This window comes from Anser brachyrhynchus (assembly GCF_964034855.1).
Source record: "Anser brachyrhynchus genome assembly, chromosome: 7".
Classification (NCBI taxonomy): domain Eukaryota; kingdom Metazoa; phylum Chordata; class Aves; order Anseriformes; family Anatidae; genus Anser; species Anser brachyrhynchus.
The window spans coordinates 24,186,052-24,210,490 of record NC_137701.1 but is presented as its reverse complement, the minus strand read 5'-3'; the positions used below and the strand labels follow the sequence as shown (position 1 = coordinate 24,210,490).

Genomic DNA, 24,439 nt, shown 5'->3' with positions numbered 1-24,439 from the left:
ATGACATTTTTTGCATGAAAATTTGAAACATTTTTTACAATAATGAGAGCATTTATACCTCAGTGATGTGCATATTAAAAGGAAAATTGGATAATGGAAGGAAAAGTGGAAATCCTACCACTTTTATTTATTTTTACTATTATTTATCTGATGGATTGCTGTCACATCTTTCTATCAATACAAATTTGATATTGCTACAGGCCTTCATTTAGTTCTGGAGGCTGGTCTGAGAACTCAGTGATCAGGTTTTAATCTAAGTACCTAAGGTGATGTCTTTTGAAACATTGGATATAGCACAGATTAAAGCCATGTGCCCTCTGCTGTATGATGAGGGTGCTGGACAACTGTCTTGTCGTGAGAATGCCCTTGCTTCATAGTTACCCTTTTCTCTGAATTTTTTATGGAACCTGGCTCACAGCTGTAAAATAACTGACAGGTTTAAAAAGGGTTTTGAGTAGGGGAGATTATCAGGTAGTATAATAAATACTCACTTGCAGAAGCAGACTGTCATCTCATACCACGCAGCCTTGGATTTCCTTCAGAACTTGTCTGAGCTTTTTTCTCACTGACTTAGAAAACAGTAAGTCTTTAAGAAAGCGGGAAGGTGGAGGACACATGACAGTCCCACTGATGATCACTGGAGGGAGATGAAAGTAGGAAAGTTATTGTCTAATTCAGGAACCTCCTATCAGCCATCATTATTCTCTAGGAAGCTGTTCACACAACTCTTTCTTTCTGCCTCTCTGAGGCAGAGGAAAAAGGAAAGGCAAAGTTGATTGCTGCTGAATTTTTCTTTCAGGACAAAGCAGGAGGTTCATTATCATGGATAAATTTTAGCAATTATAGGTCTGATCGTTTAGGTTTTACACTGTCAACCAATAGCTATGTTTTCTGTGTAATGCACAAGAAATCTGTTCGGCAGCCCAAAGTCATGGAATATTTTAGGATCAGTAATGGTGTACATTCCTTGTGTGTGTTTATATAGCATGTATGTACCCAGGAAAGAATGACTATGGAGGATCATGGAAAAAAGTCCTTGCACCTTTGGCTAAACAAAGTTTTAACAGTTACACAGTACCATAGTTAATATTTTTATTTAAGGGTAAAGAGTCTTCACAACAGGTGCTGTTGAAGATCTGCTATTGCACTCCAGGTATTATAATTTCACTCTGGTGTTTGCAGTATTCTCTTTTCTTAAAGCAGGAAACAGTGTTTAATATAACTGTGTATTCATTTCTTTCGAATACTATTCACAAGAATCAACTAATTTTTTTTTCTTGTTGTTGCTTAGCATTGTAACACAAGCATATATGAAATGGCCAACCCCCCTTCGAAAACAAGGAAGTCCCCATGACTTGAATGTGTCTCTAAGTATTACGTTTTCTGCATTTCGCTTTTCTTTTACCTTTCTCTGGCCTTTCCGCTTTGTTTCTTTAACAAGTGTCATGTACTGAATTAGTTAGCTGAAAGGCAGTTTAACTTTAAAAGCAGGCAGTGTCTGACTTTTGAAGCTCCTATGGGAGACTCTGTATCTTCCAACAGGCATTTTGTCCTAGTTTTCTATCTTTGAAGCAACCATTAGCTATTTTTCTTTCTTGGTATCTTAATGTTTTTATTCTTGTCCTTGCATTACTGGGTGTAAATTGTGTTTTAAATATTAAAACAATGTGTGGGCAAATACGGTTTTAAAACATTTTGAATTGTTGTAGGAAATGACGATTTTCTTCCCTTTTATCCATAAGTATCTATAAATTTGTCTAGTTTCTGTAGCCTATTTAGTTTGTTTCTCTAATTTTGTAATTCAATCCAGTGTCCTAATGTCAGCACCCTTTGGGGCCTACTCTGAGTTTGGGGGACTTCTTTCTCCCCTGTCTTCTTCCTACAACAACAAAAGGGGGAATGTCTCTAACCCAGTGCCTGTCTAGGCTGTGGATGCCTGCTCTCGCAGTCATAAATAAGAAGTTTAGCTTTTAGTTAGGCATGTGCTGCTTGAATAGCTTTTCTCTGTCTCCTCCCAGAGACGGATGGCAGGACAGAGCTGGTGCAGTTAATCTTAGCCCGTTTGCTCTCTGTGTTCACCATTTGGTTATGACAAATTATATTCAGACATTCCTAATGCTTAGATGTATAGGTAAACTAAGGAGAAGTGCACAGCTGAGTCTGTAGTCAAAGTAACAATATGCCAGTATTTTTATATACTCTGAAGAAGCTTGTACAAATCTGTCTTTTTTGGCTTTTTTCACTTGTTGAATTGAACCACTTTTACTGCGTTAGAGCTGGTTCTGTGTATGTTGTGATTGGATATAGTCTTTTTAGAGGTCTTCCTTTAAGAAAAATGGCTGGGTTTTCTGCTCATGAGTGTATCGGTGTCGAGGCTCAGCAATATGTCATGGTAATTCTATACAGATAAAAGAGATTATTGAAGAATGCACTTTTTTTTTTTTGTGTGCTGAGTCTTAAGTGGAAGGGGCTAAATCCCCAGTGGGTAGAAGTTATATAATTTGGTGATGCTATGCTGATTTATGCCCCTTGAGAGTTTGCCTGCAGCAGAAGCTGGAGGTGATGAGAAGAGATTGAATTGAGAGAAAGACCATCCAGGAAAAATTCATCAAATTTGTCATTCTTGAAAGGACCATCATAACATATGGTAAGGCATATCATTTACCTCAGGCTCAGAAGAAAATGATTTCTGCTAGGAGAATATTAATTTTATTTCTTACAGGATCAGCTGACAGGGTAGGCTTTCTCCTGGCTGGTCTTCCCCTTCTGTTTTCTTTAAAGGGAAGGATGGAAGCTTGGAAATGTCTTATCTATAGCAGACAAGCAAGTTGGCATTTTGCCATCATTTTCTGCCAGCAGAGAGGATAATGGTAATTATATGTCAAAATTTAACATTTCTTTTCCTTGAAAGAGAACTTTTTAATGCAAAATATTTAGAAAAGTCAGATCTCTTCTGAGGCGCTTAAGAAGCTAGAATTAGTGAACTGACATTTTTTTCTTAAGAGGAAGAAGTTTTTCTTCGTCTTCAGGGACAAGGGAGAGATGAAAAGGGTTGAAATTGAAAGAAAGGTACGAGTTGTGCAATATAACTAGGCTGCACCTTCGGTATTGCTTAATATTTGGGAGATATGCAGAGCATCATCATCTGTCCTGTTCCTTTTGTGGAAGGGCTGGTAGCACTTGCTTTGTTAATCAGATTCCAGCATTATTGATTGAATTGTTATGTTTTCATTTGTGAGGAAAATAAATTTCTGTTTCCCTGTACAACATGGAGGCTAAACTCCACCATCTGCTTTTTGAGGATAGGAGAATGTTTTCTTATGGTCAATTCTAGCTTCCCCAGTGGTTGGAGGTTAAGTCCTTAGTCAGCCTTGTCCTAGTCACTTAATCAGAGGAGAAAGTTTTTCACAGGCTATGGCATAAGTTAAAATACTGTTGAGATGCTTAAAAAGGTGAAAACCTTTGCTTTCTTCAAAGTCTGAAAAGAAAATCATGGTCATTTAAAATATAACCTTGTAGATACAAGTTTAAAATTTATCATTTCAATCTGATTTTACAAATATTTAAATCATACAGTCTAGAAAATTATAATATTGCTAGGAAAGTAAACATACAATTGCAAACAATGGGGAGATTTTGTTGGTGTTTATTTTTTGTGTTTCTCCAAGTACAAATGTAAGCACCTATCTCTTTTATGTACACTGCGAGTATAGCATTACTAGTATATGTCTACATCTTTAGACCCTGGGTTCCTCAACAGTCTGAGACACAGGAGGTCTCCTGCGTTATCTTTCGGGAAATGGGTTGCCAGGCATTTTCAAGATGTTTTTGAAGGTAAAATACTGTTTAGAAATCTTTTAACCTTTTTTTTTTTTCCACTGTCTGTTATGCATTTATTCTAATTTGTCAGCAGCATGTAATGCAGTGATCTGGATCATCAGAGAGTGGTTTAAGATACATGCTTCAGTTTTAGTGCCAGGATTCAGAAACATTGATTATGGAATATTTGGAGAGTCAGATTTTGATACTGCTACATTAACCGTTAGGAAAAGTTGGAACCAAGCAGTTCCTTTGTAAATTTTGACTATGCAGCGGTGGTTCAGGTCTGCCTCATTTTCTATTTTGTTTTATAAATGCTTCAAGTTTCCCTTAAGCACAGTCATGGTTATCCGCAGATGAGCTGATTAGATTTATGTAATGCCTGTTGAAATAATCACAAAAGGAGAGTCTTTGAACAGTATTTCATTTAAGAGAACAGAGCAAGCATATCCATAAATTATCACAAGATTTCACTGAGTTAATACTTATAAAGTTAAACTGAGTTAAACTTACATTTTCTAAAAGGATTTCTTTTTTGCCTAGAGAAGGGTATTTACATTTTACAATACCACCCATCCCCAGTAATTTAATGGGAGAATTAAGTAAGAGAGAAATATGTAGACTAAAGGAAGGTAATAGAAGCAGTCCTTTCATTAGGATTAAAGAGGAATAGGCTATCGTTAATTACTTTTGAGCTTATTCCACTCAAGTACAAAGATATTTTTGAATCTGTGTTGATGTAAGCGATCAGCTGAAACTTAAGACCTGATGAATTATTTTGGTTAAGAGAAATTATTTATATTGCTAATACCATTCAATGTATCAAGAAGAAACCTTGGTGTTTTCAGTACAGAAGCCAGCTGTTGTTGAGTCATTTGTGTTTATTTAATTTTTAAATTTTGATTTATTTATTTTAATTTGGTTCAGGGTTCTAAATCTATTTCCAGTAAGTTTAGTCTCCTTGAATTTTCTCAGTACTGCTGTTATTACTAATCCTGCTGTTCATTAAATTTCAGCTTTTTTTCTTCACCCCTGCATTTTCATGATCCTTTCCTGCAAATATATAGGAAAGAAAGGCATAGTCTTGGTCTTTAAGTTTGATTTCTTGCTCTTGCAGACCTTCAATTTCTGATACGTAGAAAAAACAAAACCCAAACTAACAGCATTACAAATTTTCTGTATTTGTGCTTGTTTCACAGTAGTTCTTTTACTGAATACTTATGCTTTTCCTTGTCACTGGCATTGTCACAGTTACATAGACCTCCCTGTTAGTCTTTGTTAAGCTAAGCAAGACAAACCCTTTCAGTTTCTTCTTCAAATTTCCTTGACCTTTGTAGAAGTCTTTATCTCTTGTAGTTTGAATTAATTTTTTTAAGCATAGATGATCAGAATCATGAACAATATGCTTTTAATAAGCTTCATATTATTGCATTAATATTGATATCTGTATATGAGAAATATCTTCTCTGGTAATTTTAAGATTTCATTTCCTTTTCCATAGGGATATCACATTGGTAGCTCATAATTACTCTGTGATCAGCTTTTGCCCCCACAGTTCTCCCACTGTGGTTTTCAGCTCCTGAGCTCTCAATTTCTAGCAGAAACTCAGTGAGCTTAAGTTCACATCATTGCATTTTGCATTATTAAATTTTACCTCAGTTTTATTCTTGTGGTCCTAAAAGTAATCCAAATCTTCCCGTTGATGTTCCATTTCTCTTATACTAGCAGTGCTTCCTAATACTGTCACCAGAGATTTTTTGAACAAACCCAAACTGTGAGTTTTGGCATCATTCATATTGCTTATGCTGTAGCCACTAATATATACACATAGTAAAGTTATTTCTTCAAAATGTTGCTGAGGAATATGTGTTAGTATTTTTCTTCCAGCTTGTTTGGTACGGCAGTACATCATTTCACCTTACTTTTACAATCTGCGATACTTTTAATTGATCTCAAATGTCCTCTGTCATGATCGTTAGTACTAGTAAATCTGACTTAAATTTAATTTCAAAAGTTGAGTGATGGAGCTTCTGCTGTCTACTTGCTGCCTGCTTTTGTCAGGTCTCTGACATAAAGCTGATTTGTGATAGATTCAAAGTGACCATTATTTCACCTTGCATAATCCATAGGAACTCTGAATTTGCCTTTTTTTTTTAATTCTTGCTCTTTTCCTCTGAAGAAAAATGAAACAAAATCAAACTGTGTATCGTGAGTAATGCTTCTGTATGCTATAAAGTGATACCTGTTGATTCTCTAAAGGGAATGGATTATCAGCTTTTTGCTTTAACATTTCTCAAATAACTGTAAAACGTTATTGTATTTACACCTGTCTATACCCATTGCTAATGAAATGTTAAAATTTTCGCTTTCGCAAAATGGTAATTATATTGCCGTGAATTAAGATATAGAATATCTTATGGGAAAAGCTTCTGCAGCTGCGATAATATGCACAAAGAAATTCTCTATGCTTCTACGTGCATTTATAATTTGTACTGAGATTTTAACCTAACTCGGGGAAATATTCTTCTATATTGTCCCTTATTGCCTCATGAGTTCTTCACATCTCGAACTGCAGAGAGATCTTGTACTCCTTGTGAATAGAAACTCTAAATTATGTTTCTGATATCGGTGATTGTAGCTCCTAGCTTTGTGTTTTCACTCTTTGAAGGAAGATCATCATGTAATAGATGAGCATAGAGAGAGCCTACATAGTATTTATGAGAGGTGAGTTGGCAACTTCCAGTTTTTTTATTTGGTCATTTGCTTTTTTCATATCACGTTGCTGGCCTCTGTATCCTGGCTGCGTGGCACGTGGGGTCTTAGAAGAGGTTTTCAGCAGTGCATGGACTGTACTCCTGTGGTGGTACTCCCCTATGTAGGTGTAAGCAGATACTGATTTGAATATAGCCTTGAAGAACTGAGTGTTTGCATAGGAATAAATACATTAATACTTAGTAATGATGCATCGTCATTTATTTTAAATTACCTTTTGAAATGAAAATATTATCTTGGGAGATATTCCTATTCCACACTGATCAGGGAAAGCAAATTTCCTCTTCTTTTATTGCTGAATCACTCCAGTCTATTTTCTGAAGGGCTTTTTGTCTCCTTGCATATGTATTTATATCCAGTGCTCATAATTTAGTAATTTTTTTTGGTAGTAAGTGAATTCATGAATTATTCTGGAAGAACGTTGGAAGTGTCAGCTTTCAAGAACATTGACAGTGTTTGAAGCAGCGCCCTGACTGCCACTATCATCAGCATTATAATGGTAGCATCAGGTTGTTGCGCCTCTAGGTTCACTCTTTTGGAGAATATAAAAAGCAGTGTCAAGTCTGGCCTGATTTGGTTCCCTTGTGCACTTAAAGCCTCCCAGGGCTTTGCTAACTAGCATCTGTTACTGAAGATGGCTACGTTAGCCAGGAGTTTTCTATACCTAAGCACATGTCAGTGGAGACCCTCTAGGAATGTGTGACTAAGTGAGTTCCCTTCCCTGTAGGTGAAGAGTCCTTACGTTGTGGCAGTAGCATGCTGTATAAAGTGAAACAATTAAAAATTTGTAGAAGACAGTTTCTCTCTCTAAAGGGAAATATGTGGTATTCATGGATGAGACCAGTTTGCTATTATCAGTGTCATAATGTGAATGACTGTAAGCCAAACTTGATTAACTGCAAGTTGCTCAAAAGAGCAATTACTACAAGTGTATAATAATAATGTTAAACTAACAGAATATGATCTGGGTGAATTAATTTAAAACCATTTGCTCCTAGTTTCAGCTTCTGCTTGTATTTCAAAGTAAAGAAGGACATCAAAATTAATTTGAAAACATGCAAGCTATTTGAGCCAATATAGTTCAATTAAGGATGATTTCTTTCTTTTTCCCCAAGTTTTATTTGTCTGTAAAACTCAACCACTAGGAATATATTTTAGTATGTGTTGAGGTAATGTTCCTGTGTGTTTAATGTTATGGACTGACTGTTGCTAGAGGACTTTCTCACTGTGTCAGTGCTAGTAATTTTTCAGTGGGTCAAGAATTCAGAAGAGTTATGACATGAAAACTTTTCCAGTTTTTTGGTTGCAATATTTCTTTCTAGTTCTGTGTTGGGAATTTTTTTGTTTGCATAAGTTTGTTGCTAGAATGATAGCAAAAATAAATATAAGTAATAATTTTAAGTAGTAATCTATTTTGCTTTATAATTGCGTCATATACATATTTGAATAAGAAGTCTGGTTATTACTGTGTAGTCCTAAGTGTTTAAAAATTATGAAGGAGGATACTGTGCATTTGTTAGCTTGAAAGGTCTCTAGTATCAGAAAAAAAACCATGCATGATTGCTTTGTTTGATATCAAAACACATTTTTGCTGTCATAATACTGGCACATTTTCAAGGCATGCTGTTTTCTGGCTGCTAGCAGGGAGTAATGGAAACAATGCAGTGATCATGCAATTTCTTGAAAATAAACACCAAAATACTTAGGCAAGCAATGTTTTCAATTGTAGAGACTCAGATTTATAAGGCTGCACAAAATAGCTGTTTCAGTACCACACAGATATTACAATGCCTTGCTGCCTGTAAATTGTTTGTAATTTCTTTCTGGTAATTTTCCTTTGGATCAGATTGTGATGCTGCTTCTGAATGGTGATATTGCTTGTTGAGGAGTGGTCATGCAAGCAAAATTTGATAACCTCGATATGTCATTTCATCTGCTGCTTTTCTTTTGTTAATGCAAAGCTGGTTGCATAATATCTAATTTCTCCTTTAGCTGACCACAGATGAAAACAAAATCTATAATGGCAGCTCTAGGTTTTATAAAAAAAAAAAAAAAAAGAAAAAAAAACAAAAAACGCAAGTGAGGAGTTGAAGGATGTGGCTTGTTCTGTTTGGATGATGCAGGATTGCTTTAAGCAGTAAGCTTACTGTTTTCAGATGGCATTAGCAGCATCAGTGATATAGCTGTGTCAGCCTCCTTGACTACTGGATGTCTGTAACTGCACGGAGGAAACTATATTTAAGATCTGATATCTTGAGGGTAATGACTCCAGCATTTACTGATGGACAGAATGGCTGTTAATGCTTTCTTCACTAGCCCAGAAGATTTTGAAAGATAGATGGGTCTGTGATGCACTTTTGTGAGACAGGAAATGCAATTTTTGGGGGTCTCTGGAAATAGAAAGGTCATGCAGCTTGGAACCGGTGAGACATTACAGTCGTTAAGTCATCAGGTATGACCTCATAGTTTACTAATATTTCTAAGGCAAGGTTTTACAGTTTTACAGTTTTAGGTCATTTGCAATCTCTTTGTCTGTGTAATTGCTTCGTGTTGGATTTGCTACAGGATTTATAGGGTAGACTGTTTACATAAGCAGAGCAATGTATATCTTGGAAATCTAATGTGTTGTGAATTGTTATTTGAACAAGGTAAGGTTATTCCATATATATTTTCAACCCATTTTTATTGTGAATATGATTTCTTTTAACTAAGTCACGGTAGCAGGTTATGCCTTTGCTGTAAAGTAAAATGGCAAGGCTGTATTGCAGTTTTATTTTGCTTTGTCTTTACATGGCAACAGAATGCTATTGTGTGAATGTGTTTATTTGTCATATGAAGCACAGTGTAGGGCAACTCTTTACCTACAGTGGCAGGTTATTTAAAAGAACATATCACATTGTGTAACAGAGCTGAGCTATTCTGCAGGCACAGATCTTACTTCATTTTGCAGTAGTAGTTCTTTTTTCCCCTTCAGTCAGATTTAAAAATAGCTCACTGAACATAACGCTTAAAGTTTGGCAAGATAACTCTCCCCTTTTTAATTATTATGCTCAGTGATGCATACTAATACTAATGGGTTGTAAAATGGAAGATTAATAACTTAAATATTTAGTATGTTGTTTAAAACCAAATTCATTTTTACTTATCCTTTTTGTTTATAATTGTTGCCAACTTTATTGCAAGGCTGGTACTTTGAGATCTGCTAACGTATTGTGACTGATAGAAAAGTCCGAGAACATAAAAGAAAACAAGTATATGGGTATTTTACATAGGAAGATAGTGGCCTAATTTCAGGTATGAAGGACAGAATGGTATTAGTTATACTGTTATCACATTACGTGTTATAAATGGTAGATAATAGTCACTGAAGAGTTCCTATTTTATTGCCCTTGAATACAGCATACAGCAATTATATTTCATAGAATTTGTAGAAGTTTATTTTCAAAAACGATGTTCAGCTCCATCTTAAGAAATTCTAGATGTATTTGCAGAACATTTCCATGGCAACGTATTTGGCCATGTGTTTTAAAAGCTCAGCTGAAGCCTGAAAGTGATGTGCAATATTTCTGTTGCTTGCTTTATTCTTGTGAAACAACAGTTTGCACATGTAACTGGACTGCAGATTGGCAGGGGTGAGTGGTACTTCCTGACCCCAAAGCTCAGGATTAAGTGATCAACGTTTGAAAATATTTTCATATTTTCACCTAAAAATGTAAACATGTAAAAACATGGATTTGATTTTGCATTTAGAATTGCATTCCAGTTTCATCCCAGTTTAATAACATTTTATTGGAAATGAATATGTGTGGGAGACCACAGAAGACCAAACTTGAGAATGTACAGCAAATAGTTTCAGTAAAAATGGCTGTCTTCTCATTTTTAATTAAAAACATATTTCTAAAAAATGTTTTATTACTTGTACTGCCCATAATTTATAGTTTCCCAGTCTACTTATCCAGCTTACATTCTTAATAATAATGGGAAAAGACTTCCCTACTCTGAAGCTTGATTAGGTTTGGAATGATTTCAGTATACCTTTCACTTGTTACAAGATCTTTTTAATCTGTTAGAATTTATTTTCAGTGTTTTAATGCATTAGTCACAATGAGTACATTCTGTTTCTTGGCATTGGAATGAAATTCCTGAAAGTATTGGTTTCATGGTATTTTGCTGCTTTGCGGGGTATTTGAGGCCTTTTTAAAAGGACCAACCCTCCCCACAGCCTCTTTGGTTTTCTTATTCAAGTATAATTTAAAATCTTGACTTTTGAAGTTCTTCCTGGAGTTTTCTTTGCTCATTAAAAATAATTAGATCTTCCTGAAATTTTGCGTAAGTGGAAGCTATAATGGTATGCCATGTACTTACCCTGGATTCTGTTTTATCATTTATATTAATTCTGCAAATTGTATTCAGTTTTTGAAATGTGACATTGATGATAATCCCAAAATAATGCAGTAGACATGCATTGTGGCATGCTTAGTATGGAAATTATCTACAGAGCAAAATTAATTGGCAAATAATGTTAGCTTGAGGAAGTCTGTGTTTAGGTCATTTCATTTTGAAATACCAGTGTGACCAACTGTTTTAAGTGAGTTTGAGTATGTTATTTCACTCAAAGGGCATACTCCCATTAGGTGATTCTTCATTTGTGGGGGACAATAGAATATTACTCCTAAGGAATCTATGAAGGAGTTAAAGTTCTTGTAAGAGGAGGAGTTGCAGCAAGGTAGAGACACACATGAGGAAAGGGAATCAGACAGAAGTGATCTGAAAACTTAAAACTACAGAAACTGTTTTGCTTGTTTAGCTCTCCGTTATCCAATGGCAGCGTAAATGGTATCACTTAATACAATGGTTTTTTTACCTCCCCTCCTCAGACCAAGTTGATTGCACCTGTGTTTGAAAGTGCACTTTGTGGAATGCTGCGTTAAAAAGGATCTCACTAACTAAAGAACACCTTTCCCTTGACCATGAATTATGAATACACATCTGTGAGTATAGTGTGTTTCCCTGTCTTTAAACATTCATATTTTCAGAACTTGATGATGCAGATCTTATGAAGGATCAAAGCTCTGTATGGAAGTTTTAGGAACTGCATCAACTAGCAGGTTGCATGAGAAGCCCAGTATTGGTGTCATTTACCAATTCTAAACATGAATACTTGCACACATGCGCATACTCAGTTGTGTACGGCCATGCTTTTGCCTACTTCTGATTGCCATTTTAATTCCACACTACTGACTCTTTCTATGCCCAATAGTGCCAGTTTTTAAGGACATGATAACACTAGGGTGAATGAGAGACTGTGGCCAAGCTTTCACAAATGGCAAAAGAACACTAGAAGCAAATAGTACTTTCAGAGTGAGAATTCAGTTCCTTTTGTCCTACATCAGTCTCCCTCCCGGGAGATGATCCTATTCTCTAGTCAGATTCTTCTCATTTAGTACTTTAATTCATATACCCCATCACTGGGCCTAATGACCCGAATTGGGGTAGGCTTAGTGTAAGCATGTCAGAAAGCCCTAAACAGAATGTAGCATAAAATAAATATGCAATAGGTACCTGCAGGGTCACAAAATACATAGCTCAATGACTCTATCAGTTTGTACTCCAAGAGTATCACCGTGTGATCGTTTTGAGGGAAGACTATTTGAAGGAGTTTTGCTGGGACATGAAAATGTGGAAACTTGCTGTGAACACATCACAGTAATAACGCCCCAGTAATGTGTTCAATTTAGAGTAGAGTCGTAGTTAGTCCCAACCAATTTCTGTAGAGGTGGAACCTCCTGAGAGGGAGTAGCGGGGAAAGTTAGCAGATTAATGCAGTAAAAGCGAGCGGTTATGCATTACATAGAATGGCATTTGGGAGATGAAGCAATGGTCTGTCTGTCTCATACCCTTTCCCTGCTCTAGTAATAGTGATAGGAGTTGCTCATCCTGTTTCTTGTTTCCTTGCAAGACCATGCTTATTTTGCTTTACTTAGTTTATCAATAGAAGTTAATAATAATAATAATAATAAAAACAAACAACAAGTCTACAAACATTAACATGAGTGCTGTTTCACTACTGTTATCATTGTCCTTTCCCTCATGATAAAACTAAGCTAAGTTTAAGTAGAAGCTGATCCATAATTCTGGTAATTTCGGATAGATTAATTAGTAAAAAATCAATACAAACTACAGAATAAGCTCCATAATGCTTTCCATTGCACCTTACTGATTTCAGTGTGACCCTCAAAGGGAGACCATCACTTCCTTGAATTGGTTTTAAAGCGTACATACCATTATTACAGGATTGTGAGTGATGGTAAGGTGAAGAAATGCTATTATTCTCATTTTACTAAGGGAGCTCTGTCCCAAAGAAATAAAATGGCTACCCCAAAACTAAACAGAAAATAAAAATTTAGCCTGGCTTGCTACTTTGTCTTGATCACTGGAATGCCTTGTCTCTGAATCAGGGTCTTGGTATTGGTGGCAGTCTTTATTGAACTATTTATCATTTTAGACTCGGGTACTAGCAATCTAAGTACATTAAATGAGGGAAAAAATATAATTTTTGTGTTTTATCAAGGGGAAAGTTGGTAAGAATAAAAATGATTGCAGAATCACAGAATTGTTGAGGTTGGAAGGGACATTTGGAGGTTATCCAAGCCCCTGGAGCCCAGGTGACTGGAGTCTACCCCTTGCTTAGAGGAGCGACAGCTAGACCACATTGCCTAGCACCGTGTCTGGTCAGATTTTGAATATTTCCAAGAATGGAGATTCTGCAACTGCTTTGGGTAGCCTGTTCCAGTGTTTGACCACTCATAACATTTTTTTCGTATGTGTTTAAGTGGAATTTCTCATATTTCAGTTAGTTCCCGTTTCCCCTTATGCTGTCACTGGGCATTAATGAGAAGAGTCTGGTTAAGCCCTCCCTACTCTCCCCTACAATCAGTTATTTGTACGCTATAGTCCTGTCTAAGCTTTTTCTTCTCTAGGCTGCACAGTCCCAGATATTTCAGCCTCTCCTTGCTTGACAGAAGCTCCAATCACTTAATCACCTTCCTGGCCCTGTATTGGGCTCACTCCAGTATGTCCGTGTCTTCCATGTAAGATGGGAGCCCAGAACTAGACAGAGCACTTCAGATGTGTCTTGACCAGGATGAGTAGATGGGAAGGTTCATATTATCTGGGAAGGAAATTTGGATGGTCTGTGAACTAGTCCATCAAATATAGGAAACTTTGGACAGGAATCCTTGAACAATGACGGCTGAAAGAACTGAAAATTATAAATAGTAATATTTTTTAGTAATCTTTTGGAGAAGAAAAGCTTGGAAAACAGCTTTATTTGAGTCATAGTAATTGTGTTAGTGATGAAACCTGCTGTTTTAGAATTTCTGATGTACGGAATCTGAGTCCCCAAATGCCAACTGAAATGAGCAGAGAATTAATTCTAAAGGGAAAGGTTGAATTTTAATTTGTTGAAGCTAAGTAAATCTTAATGGAACTGAATAAAAATATATCATCTATTATGATATAACTAATAAAAAAAATGGTGAACTATGGGGAACATGAACTTCAGGGATTCATAAGCTGTGTCTTTAGTCAACTTGCCAAAAATGATTTCTGTTGGAACCTCAGAACACTGACAGAGCTTTCAAATGTTCTCAACTGATGCAGCATCATGATGCAGCATCAGCTGGTGCAAAATATTCAGCTGAGTGCATTGGATGAAAATGTAAAACAGCTTTAAGTTACATGAGAGAGAGTTGAAGAATTGTAAAACTTCACTCCTCTTTAATAGCTTCCCTTTTCTCCCCTCAGCTGCCTAAATAAAATAACGTATATAGGAGCCATCAGTGATTCAGGATTCTCTCCTGATAACATAATGAGTTTACTTGTCTGAATTCTCTTTATTAAAGTTTTTATGCAAGCATACACACAGTCATTAAAATACATGCAAGAAATCATACCCATGTGGTTTGCATCCACATTTAATGCAATTAAAACTATTTTAATGAAAGCAGTATTGGTTTTATGCCCCAATCCTGTGATTAAAATTTTCCAGCAAAAGCAGTGTCAGTTTTTTTTACTTGTCTGAATCCTGCAAGTGAAACAGCAGAGAAATACCTTGTCCTTGCATTTGAGCAGCAAAATGTTTTCCTATTTTTCTTCTAACTTTTCTAGTCGTATTCCAGGAAAATATTTGGTGAATATAAAATTTTAGATTTCATAGGGGTGTGTGTGTGTTTATGGGATCATTAGAAAAATCTAATGCATGAAGAAAATACAAATGAATAGTTCTGTAACAATATCAGTAATATAATATAGTGATTTCTTATTGCACTGTATATTCTGCTGAAGATAATTGCTCTATGCTTATATTCTACATGGCAGGTATAGGCCTGACTCTGTGGTTACTCTTGAGGATGAAGCTCAGTATCTGGTAACTGATTTTATCTTCAGAATATCAGTTGTGGTAGTTGTGCTAATACGTGCCAAAATATATGACTTCTTAGACGACCGGGGCACAGGATTTAATGGAAGAGACTAGACATCACCAGTAAAGTTTACCTACTGTATGAAATGTGAAGTGTATGAAAACCCAAATCTGTCTTGGCATTCTTGTTTTGTTCAGGAAGGAAGTGATGACCACTTTCTCCAGTAACTGATTGCCTTATTACATTCAGCAGGTTTGTTCCCTCTGCTAGATCTCAGTGTACTGTCTCCAGTCCTTCTGCACGTAGTCGTAAGGGAATTTCTCATTACTGGTAGTGAGTGTCTTGCAGTGACTCACTGGGCTCAGTTATTGCCCAGTCTGCCTTCTGCTCTCCTCCTCCTCTTTCCTGAGTGGTTTTCTGTTTTGTAGGGTGATGTGCTGAGATTTCTCAGCCATCTAACTTCTAATGCAAAGATGCATATTTGCTGTGGATGTCACTGAAAGATGTAATCTGTGCTGTCAAAAGTAGTTACAAGCACTGCCTTGTGTCCCGAACATCTATAGTAGCAGCAACCTCAGCACAGATCTGGGACACGCTCTGTCCTTTTCTTGACTGCTTCAACCAATAAGAAGTGTTAAATTGTTTCCTTTTTAGTGTCCTTTGCAATTGCTGAGACAGAGATTAAATTTACATTTTTAGCAATGTCTGTATCATCAGCTATAAACAAATTTCCCTGGTAATCGCTTAGACTTTATTTCCCTCATGGGCCTCCTTTTATGTCCATAAAAATATCGTTATCAATTTCTAGTTTAGCTTCCTTTTAATTTTACTGTCTTTACTTGACTACACTGTACATACCTGTAGATCTCTAATTTAATATAGAAACCTGCAGAATAGCACCTTTATCTGCTACTATGGATAGTGTAAAATTTCCTAGGGTGAACTGCCTTTTATTTTGTCATAGCAAACGACATTCAGGCTCTTTGGCTTCGGACACTTCTGGCACACGCTTATATAGAAAGCTGGGCAGCAGTGATCCTGTAAAATAAATTGGCTAAGCCCTGGAGCTGATGCTAACCCCATAATGGATGTTCCTGCCTTCCTGTCATGTTCATTGCCAAATCTGTTCCCCTCTTGGTTTGCAGTTTACCTATTTGGGTTACGCATAGTGATGTACACTGATGTAGCACATAAGTGGAACAACACTGCTCTTTTCATAAAACAGCAGGCAATTTCATCATTTCCAAGACAAGAAGCACCCAATGCTCAGTAACTCTCCTTTTGGAAGATTATCTGTGTTAATGAAGGCAGGGTTTTATTCGCTTCATCAGGTTCCTAGTGCAATTCTGATCAGTTTGAACTGATGCGTATTTATAACTTATTAGTCTCTTGTCAGAGGGCCTCTTACTCTCAGCAGGGGACTGCAGATCTCCTTTAGCTACCTCAGTTGCCATGTCTTTCCCTGGAGCATAAGGACATAAAAACGTTTGTTCTGGGCCAGACCAAAAGTCTGCACAGCTCAGCATCTCATCAGTGTGACAGTGGTCAAAAGCCTAGGTAAGCCTGTAATAGTGGGGCAATGGCACAATGACAGTTCATAGCTCCAGGACTTTCTGTTCCAGAAATGGTGTTCTCGGATTTGGTACCTTTGATAGATTTCTCTTCACTGAACTGGTCTGCACATTTCTTGAACTCAACAAAGCTTCTAGTATCCACTGGAATTCTACGCACTGGACCACCATGCTATGTGAAGAACTATGTGTTTTTCTTTGTTTTGAATATGGCTCCAATTGTCTTCATTTAATACTGCCATCCTTGGTGCTATGTTGGCAAAGACATTGAACAGGAATTTTTCTATTCAGCCTCTGAATACCTATCATGTTTTTATAGACTTCTAATACAGCTCCTTCATACACTAGGTATTCTTATTCTCTACATCTGAATCTTTTCTATTTCAACTATATCCTTTTTGGCAAATAGGAACCAAATAAACTTGATATTCAAGATGTAGGTAAACTTTAGATGTATATAGAGGGGATAATGATATCCTTATTTTGTTCCCTATGCATTTCTAATTTGTAGTATTCTATTTGCCTTTTTTTCCTACTGAATTTCCTATTACTGAATTTTGATGTGATATGTTCATGGAATTTTTTTACCAAAACTACAAGACCCTGCTGCTATGTGGTGGTGCTCAGAAAATTTCGCTATGTATGTGAAACTAAGATTGTTTTTCCCTCTGATGCATCAGTTTACGATTCCCACTGAGCTCCAACAACAGTTTATCATCCTTAACACATTTTGTGTGCTAAGGGCCTTCTGGAGATCTTCATATTCAAGTTTAACTTTATGAATTCTTTATGGATCTTAGGAAATTATCCCTCATTAGTAAACTTTGTCGCCTTGCTGCTAATCCAAAATCATCTATACATGTGTAAGATACCATATGTATGAGTGCAAATCTCACCAGAATTCAAGCGATGACTTCTGCACTGGTGACCTCCCTCTGCCAGAAGAAATGACAATTTCTTTATGGCTTCTGTTTTCTACATTTTATCAGTTCTTAACTCCTGCAGAGACTTTTCCTCATATCCTATTGCTGCTTATGTTCTTGTAGTTGACTCTTTGGAGGACTCTTGCTGAAAACCTTTTGACTATCAGAGTAGACTTTGTGAACCAATTTCTTTTATTTACAGAGTTTATCACAGAATCACAGAATCATTTAGGTTGAAAGAGACCTCCAAGATCACCTAATCCAACCTGTATCACCTAGTCTTTTCTCCTTCAAGGAATTAAAGGAGGTTTGTGATACCACAGGATCAATTCTTTTTCCATTATATCACAGTTACTCATATGCCCTGTAATTTTATTCTTTATAATAGTTTCTTCGAATCTGCCCGTTAGCAGCAGCAGGCTTACTGGGTGATTGTTGACAAATACTGTTTCGAAATCTTTGCAAAAGTTGATATCATATGTGTGGTCTTCCACTTCAAAGGTACAGAGGTGGTTCCAAGTAAGGATGTTACACACCAAATTCAGTGTCTTACTTGCAGAACTTGGAATATAAACTGGGCTTTGTTTGCTGAGATATCTTGGGAGTACTTGTGTTGGAAAGATATCCAAATTTAACAGCAGTTCTAGGCTGGCTGGATCTCCACAGAAACGTCGTGCGGCGTAACAGCAAAAGGAATAACTGAGGAAGCAGAAACATTAAGAAAGGGTTTAAAATACAAGAAAGATCAATAAAAGTTAATAATGTCAGAATTTCCATTTTTTTTTTTTTATGGTCAGATTGAAAAAGTCATCACGCCTTTGGTAATCTTTTATTATTCTTTGGCATGTGCATTACTTCTGTGATTCAGGGTGATGAAAAATGAAGAAGAATGAGAATGATCATGAATTAAATTTTCAAGTGAATAACAATAATGTCTATTACAGGAACTATGCACAGGATTTATTGACTTGATCTCTATGCTATTGAAAAGGAAATGTTTCTTATCTTTTACTTAATCATTAAGTATATCAGTTGCTTTTTTCTTTTTTTCCCATTTTTATTGTTTAGCAGATGAATAGGAAAATGGCATAGACAGAGTGCTAGTTACGTTGAGACTGGATGCTTTAGTGCCTGTGAGGTTTGGAGGAATAGGCAGGCTCACTGAGTGCCCTGTGAAAGTCAGATCCACTGCTAAAGGCAGAAGTAGGGACGTCTGTTTATGCTGGTTCTCTCCTCTTTTGTCCGTCTGTCAGAAACACTTCAGTTTGGATGTAAGCTGTACTGGGTGAGGTAGTTTCAGTCTTTACTGGCCTTAAAAAAAAAACTGTGGGCCATTTTGTTTTGATAGGTGGACAAAGGTTCAAGTGAGATTTCAGTTTTGTTCTGCTGACTTCTTATTACTGTTTCTAGTTTCTGGTTGACTTTTCTATGCTCTGTCTCAGTTTAAAATATATCATTTTGTTTCTAAGCAGAGGAAAGCTCTTATGATGCACACTTTTTAAAGTGTTATGTTTCAGTCTATAGCAATGCTATAGTTTAAAATAAAAACAATCTCGAATCTTTTCTAGCTCCTATACTGCTGGGTTCCCATTGACTAAACTGGAGTTGTGCAAGGTGCAAATGAATATGGGATTTCACCTTTCTGTTTGTGGAGTAACATCTTTATTTGCCATGATCCAGTCTGCTGAGAATTCCACCACTGTGGAGGAGGATTTTGTGGTTGAACCCTAATGTAAATAGAAAACCTTACGGTTTACAAACCTTCTTCCCTGGGCTGAGTTCTGGTACATTTAGATCAGGAATCAATTTGAAACTGTAGATGTAATCACACTTGAACATAAATGTTGCAAAGAAAATAAAATTATTACACATAACCCTTAATTCTTTTCCAAGTGTTTATGCTCATTGCTTTTTAAGTATGCATTACTAGCATAAGTTAGCGTATCACAGTGACAGGGAAGGAATGAATTTCAATTAATTCATTTTTTTTTTCCTCTTAGGCAGATCAGTTCCTAAAGTTTTAACGTTAGCTGGCATCTGTGGCCCCCATATATAGCAGACCTGATTGCACCCTTATCTGGCGATGTAAGTCCCTGTGTAACTTGCTGGGAGAGGTCTGGTTTAAAGTGGAACATAAAACATTAGCTAGCCTAGTTCTGTTCGCAGTCCTTTGCCTTCTGAAATATTTTGCTTGAAAATAATTATTGGTAAAGATAAGTATCAGATATATCAGCTGTGGCATTTAGCATGGGAAAGAATGAGCAGGCTTAAAATAACAAAACAAGCTCCTTTAAAATAAATAAATAGATAAAATCCACAAACACTTACTCTCCAAGAACTCAGACATCTGTATGTCCAAGGATGCAGAAGAACACTTAACCAGGGATGTTTTTTACTCTCTTGTGTACTGTATCATGAGAAGAATTAAGCAATCAGAATGCTATTCTGGCAAATGATCCATAAGTGCGATTAAAATTCCTAGGAGAATAGGGCTCAGATTAGGTCTATATTGCGAAAGATTTATTAGCATATGTTGGCAATGAATTTCGAATACAGTTACGGAGTATCGGTATAAAATGCCTCCAGTACTGTTTATATGGACTTGGTATGCAATATAAGCTTGTTAAACTTTTCCTGGTATAGCTATGTTACAGTAGATCACCCTTATTAATTAGCATTTTTAATCACCATGTAATTTGTTAAAACAGTTAATGTGTAGAATATGTAGAAAGTATATGTAATAGCTTCAGATAACAGGTTTTAGAAAATATGAGAGTAACAATCAGGATGGCACAGTTTCTTTTCTCTTATTATTTTTGATTGCTTTATTGGTGCTTGTTTGTCTCTGTTCTGTCAGATGCTTCTCATGCTCTTATGTTCCACGTGCAGGTTACACTTCTCTGCCTTGTCTTTCTTGCTTTAAGTTACATCTGCCTCTAGTTCAGCCTCCTCTGTATAGCATTCCTACCACATACTTTATTTTTTTTCCCTCCAAATTCAGAACTCCCTGTTGCCTTCATTACTTGCTCTTCATTTTATTTTTTGATATTTCTAGAATGTTACCGGTCTCAAAGAACCTGGAGATTGTCTTTTTGCCTCCTGCTCTTCACTCCAGCCCACAGAACTCTGTTCCCTCGTTGTCTGTTAAGTCCGGCTCATCCATGGTGTTTATGAACACTGCTCCCTCCAGTAATACTTGCTTTGAATTTGGGTCAAAGAAGTTGGCACCTAGCCCGCTCTCTCTCTTTCTGAACATAGGTATTTGTTTGTCTGCCTCTCTAACATTGCTACCATTTGCCATGCACACAACTCTACCTGTTCCCCATTTCTCTGTCTGCCTTTGACTTGCAACATTCTTTTCTTGAATTCATAATTTGTTGCACTTTGGTTTCCATGTGGATGACCGTCCAACTCGGTAGCTGCCCTGGGGCTGTTTCTCATTTGAATTGTATCCCACATGCCTAATCAGCTACACACCTGACCTGGTCTCTTCTAAGCGCTGTGTTCTCTGAGTTCCTTTTCTGTGATAACTGTTTTAACTTTCTCAACATTTTTATTCTCTCACTCCAGAAATGGAACTTTGTAAAAGCTTTTTTGTCAGTCTTGATGACTACTTTTCCACTCTTATTTCCTTTATTACTCTATGCTTTGCCTTCCTCTGTCAGCATATCAGTTCCCTTTAGTTTCTATTTTCTTTGTTCTTCTCATACACTTCCAAACCCTTCTTAAAATTCGTGGTCCTGGCTGACTCCCAGTATGCACTTTCTCAGTTCCTAATGCCATCTGCCATGCTGCAGAGATACTGCTGAGTATCTCTGGTGAAAATCTTTCAATTCTCATGACTTTCTGTGCTTCTTAGGGATTTCTGTTCTTCTAGGATTTTTGTTATGACACGAGTATCTTTGCCTGCAGTTTTCCCTGTTTTGTATTTTTTTACTAATTTTATAGGCCTCCATTTAGTTTATCTGTTTCCCCTTGTTTCCATGTGAACTTTTAAAGGCTAATCAGCCAAGGACAAAATTCAAGCTGCTGCTTCTTCATCTGAAACAGATGTTCTTTTTTTTTTCTAGTCTTTAGACCTGTTCCCATGACCTGTCCATATCCACCTTGTGCAGTTCTTTTTAAATTGTCTCTCTCATCTTCAATTCCTTTCCTTACACAAGAAATATGCCCAAATCTCTCCATTGTAAAGACACCAAGAAACAAAACAACCCTAAACTTCAGTAGTTTCTTTTCTCCAGATTAATTTCCTATCTCTGGGTCTCTTTCACCCCCCCCCCCCCCCCTCCTTTACCCTATACTAAGGTATGCTTTGTACAACTGTCTTCATTTCTTGTCTTCTGCTGCCTTTCTAGAACTGCTCACTTCTGGTTTGTCTTTTGCACTGAAATTTATCTTACTAATGTTCCACTTGACTTCTTCCTGGAAGATTTCCAGGCTAGTCCTTTATTCTCCTCCACTCCATCTGTCATCTCTCTCAGTTTATGTGCTGTACTCTTCACTAAATTTTGTTGTTCTTAGGCATTTGTCATTTTGTCCTTGTTGATTCTCTTTTCAGACCAGTTCCTTGTTAGGTACGTCTTCCTCTCCCTCTCCTCCTTTTTGTGTATGTATGTGTGTGTTTAGGTCTCTCAGGAATCCATCCTCAGCCTTTTCATCTTCCTCCACATCTTAACTTTGGATAATGTAGCCATAAACATAATCTTTATGGAGACATCATTGCTGTATTTTTTAGTGGTCTTCCACCACTCTGGTTAAATTCTGCCTATCTCAGCAAATTTTCTTGGTCTTCAGATGTCATCTGAATATAATGTCAGAACCAATTCCTGGATTTTCTTTTCTTTCCTGATGCACTTTTCTTGCTCTATGCAGCTCTGAGGTCTGACAGTTCCTATTTGTCCTTGTAGCCGTAAATCACATTGAAGGCCTGCTCATCTCAACACCATGACTGTTATGATCTCATCTTTCTGTCTGACTTCAATACTTACAGCTTTGCTTCACTTGATTAGTGGTGTTAATATCATCTTAGCTTATTCCTCTGCCTACATCACTTGCTTTTTGAAGTCTGTTTACTCATCTTCTCAAATACAAACTTAGAGTCTTTATTTTAAATGCTTTACAGCTTCCATCCTTTCCCTCCAGGAGAGAGATTGTCACAAATTTGAATTTTGTGTTTGCTCTGCTGGCCTTTGATTTCTTAATTGTCTGTTTCTCTTGTATTCATTTGTGCATTTTCTTTGACTATACCCTGTCTTCATTGATACTCTTCCTCAAAACTCTTCTGTAGTCTGTAGAAGTAAGTATAACCTGTTAATAACTGGGCAGGTGTGTGTGTGCATCTTACTATGCCTAGGTTGCTATGTAGTCTTAACCCTTACACTATTTGTTGGTTATATATCTATAAACTATAACTTGTCTTTTGAGTTATATGGCTGTTGAAATAGTTATAAGTTATTTATTTCAAATCACTGTCACATCATACGTATATTTACAACATGTATGTCTATGGAGCCCACAGCTGCTATTCTTCTTTCTCCACATGTGAACACATACATATTTAATAACAATACTAATTAAAAAAAAAAAGTTGCAGTTGCAAGCAAGGATACTTACAAGACCAAATACAGTTTGGGTGATTATTATTACTTGTTTAGTATCTGCATTGAAATCATGCCAAGAAAGGGACCTATTGTACTAAGCCTGGTACAAACTTGTATTAAGTGAAAGAGTGGTCTGAGTAGCTTGCAGCATAAAGTTTAAATGATAAAGATTTTTTTTTTGAGTGTGTTCACCACATAAAAAATAAATAAATCCATTCTTTAATAAAAGAAGATGGTGTTGTCTTGGCAAGGAAGGGTATGAAGAGCATCTGCTGGGTATTCTTTTTCATCATCGTGTTTGTAATTGTTTTTATTTTAGAGCAGTATCATGAAATACAAATAATCATATGTAATTCAAAAATTTCATTACTTTTGTTGAGCCAGTAAAATTTAATATTTAGTCATTTCTGTTGTATTCTCAAAATACTGAATGCTGGAGACATCTAGGTCAAGGAGTAGTTTGAAAGGTTAATTATAATGTGATATTAGTAATCTAGCAAATACGTAAACAAGCAGGTAAATACTATGCCTCTTAGAAGGGTTGAAAAAAATTTTTGCTTTGGAAAAGTTTCCGTACCACAGCAGGAATGCAATCCTGACAGTCTTCCTATTTCAAATATTATAGCTATATCCACCAGAAAGACTCCCAAACTCCTAAAATAGGCAATAGTTAAAGGTTTGCTCGTGTCCTTCTAAGCTCTGATTGAGATTACTGTGTTTTGCCTTGCTGTTAGTGGGTGCATACGGATCTATTGATTTAATGGCCTTGTGAGAAAATTGACAATGAAAATGACAAAGCTGTTTTCTAACAATAAAATTCCTTTCATAAAGAAGATCTTAAATCTGAGTATTAATGGCCATCTTAGAGCCTACTTTATACCTTATACTATTTCTTGGCCATTTTACGGAACAAGTTATGTTCTATAATTTTGATGTAAAGCTCACTATTAAAGTCATATCGGTTGTTTCTAACTTTTAGCTTGTTTATTGTCGAATATCTTGACTAATCCAGAATAACAAGGTCATGGAAGTGATGATGTTTAAAACTTCCGTATTACAGCAGACAAGCAATTTGTATGAGTGAAATTCTTAAATCTCTGAGAGGTAGGAAGACCAGTTGAACTACTGATTAAAATTCATACTTACCTTTGGCAGCACATTTCAAATTCCTGAAAGTATATCTTGTGCACTTTTGCTGTCTAGACTTTTAAACTGTACAAATCCCTCATTTTTAGTCCACTGTTACAGTGTATTTTGAGTCTTTGATAGGAAAATTCTCTTTCCAGTGATGTATTTCATTCCCCTGCTTTTCCAGGCACAGCCCTTGTATT

General features: G+C 36.4%; 1 protein-coding gene across 21 annotated transcripts in view; it reads left to right on the top strand.

The window, feature by feature from the left end:
• Window positions 1–24,439, top strand: part of SLC4A10 (solute carrier family 4 member 10) — a 169,170-nt gene that overhangs the window by 39,894 nt on the left and 104,837 nt on the right. For 2 of the 21 annotated variants that reach the window (XM_080601193.1, XM_080601198.1), the window contains exon 1: window positions 8,623–9,043. The exons of 16 other annotated variants lie outside the window; for them this stretch is intronic. In XM_080601193.1, coding sequence (XP_080457319.1) covers window positions 8,963–9,043 — 81 coding nt within the window. In that variant the 5' untranslated portion in view covers window positions 8,623–8,962. Of the gene's footprint in view, window positions 1–6,805; window positions 9,044–24,439 lie in introns of those variants that run through there. 3 more of the 21 variants (XM_080601207.1, XM_080601201.1, XM_080601194.1) reach the window with 2 other exon arrangements.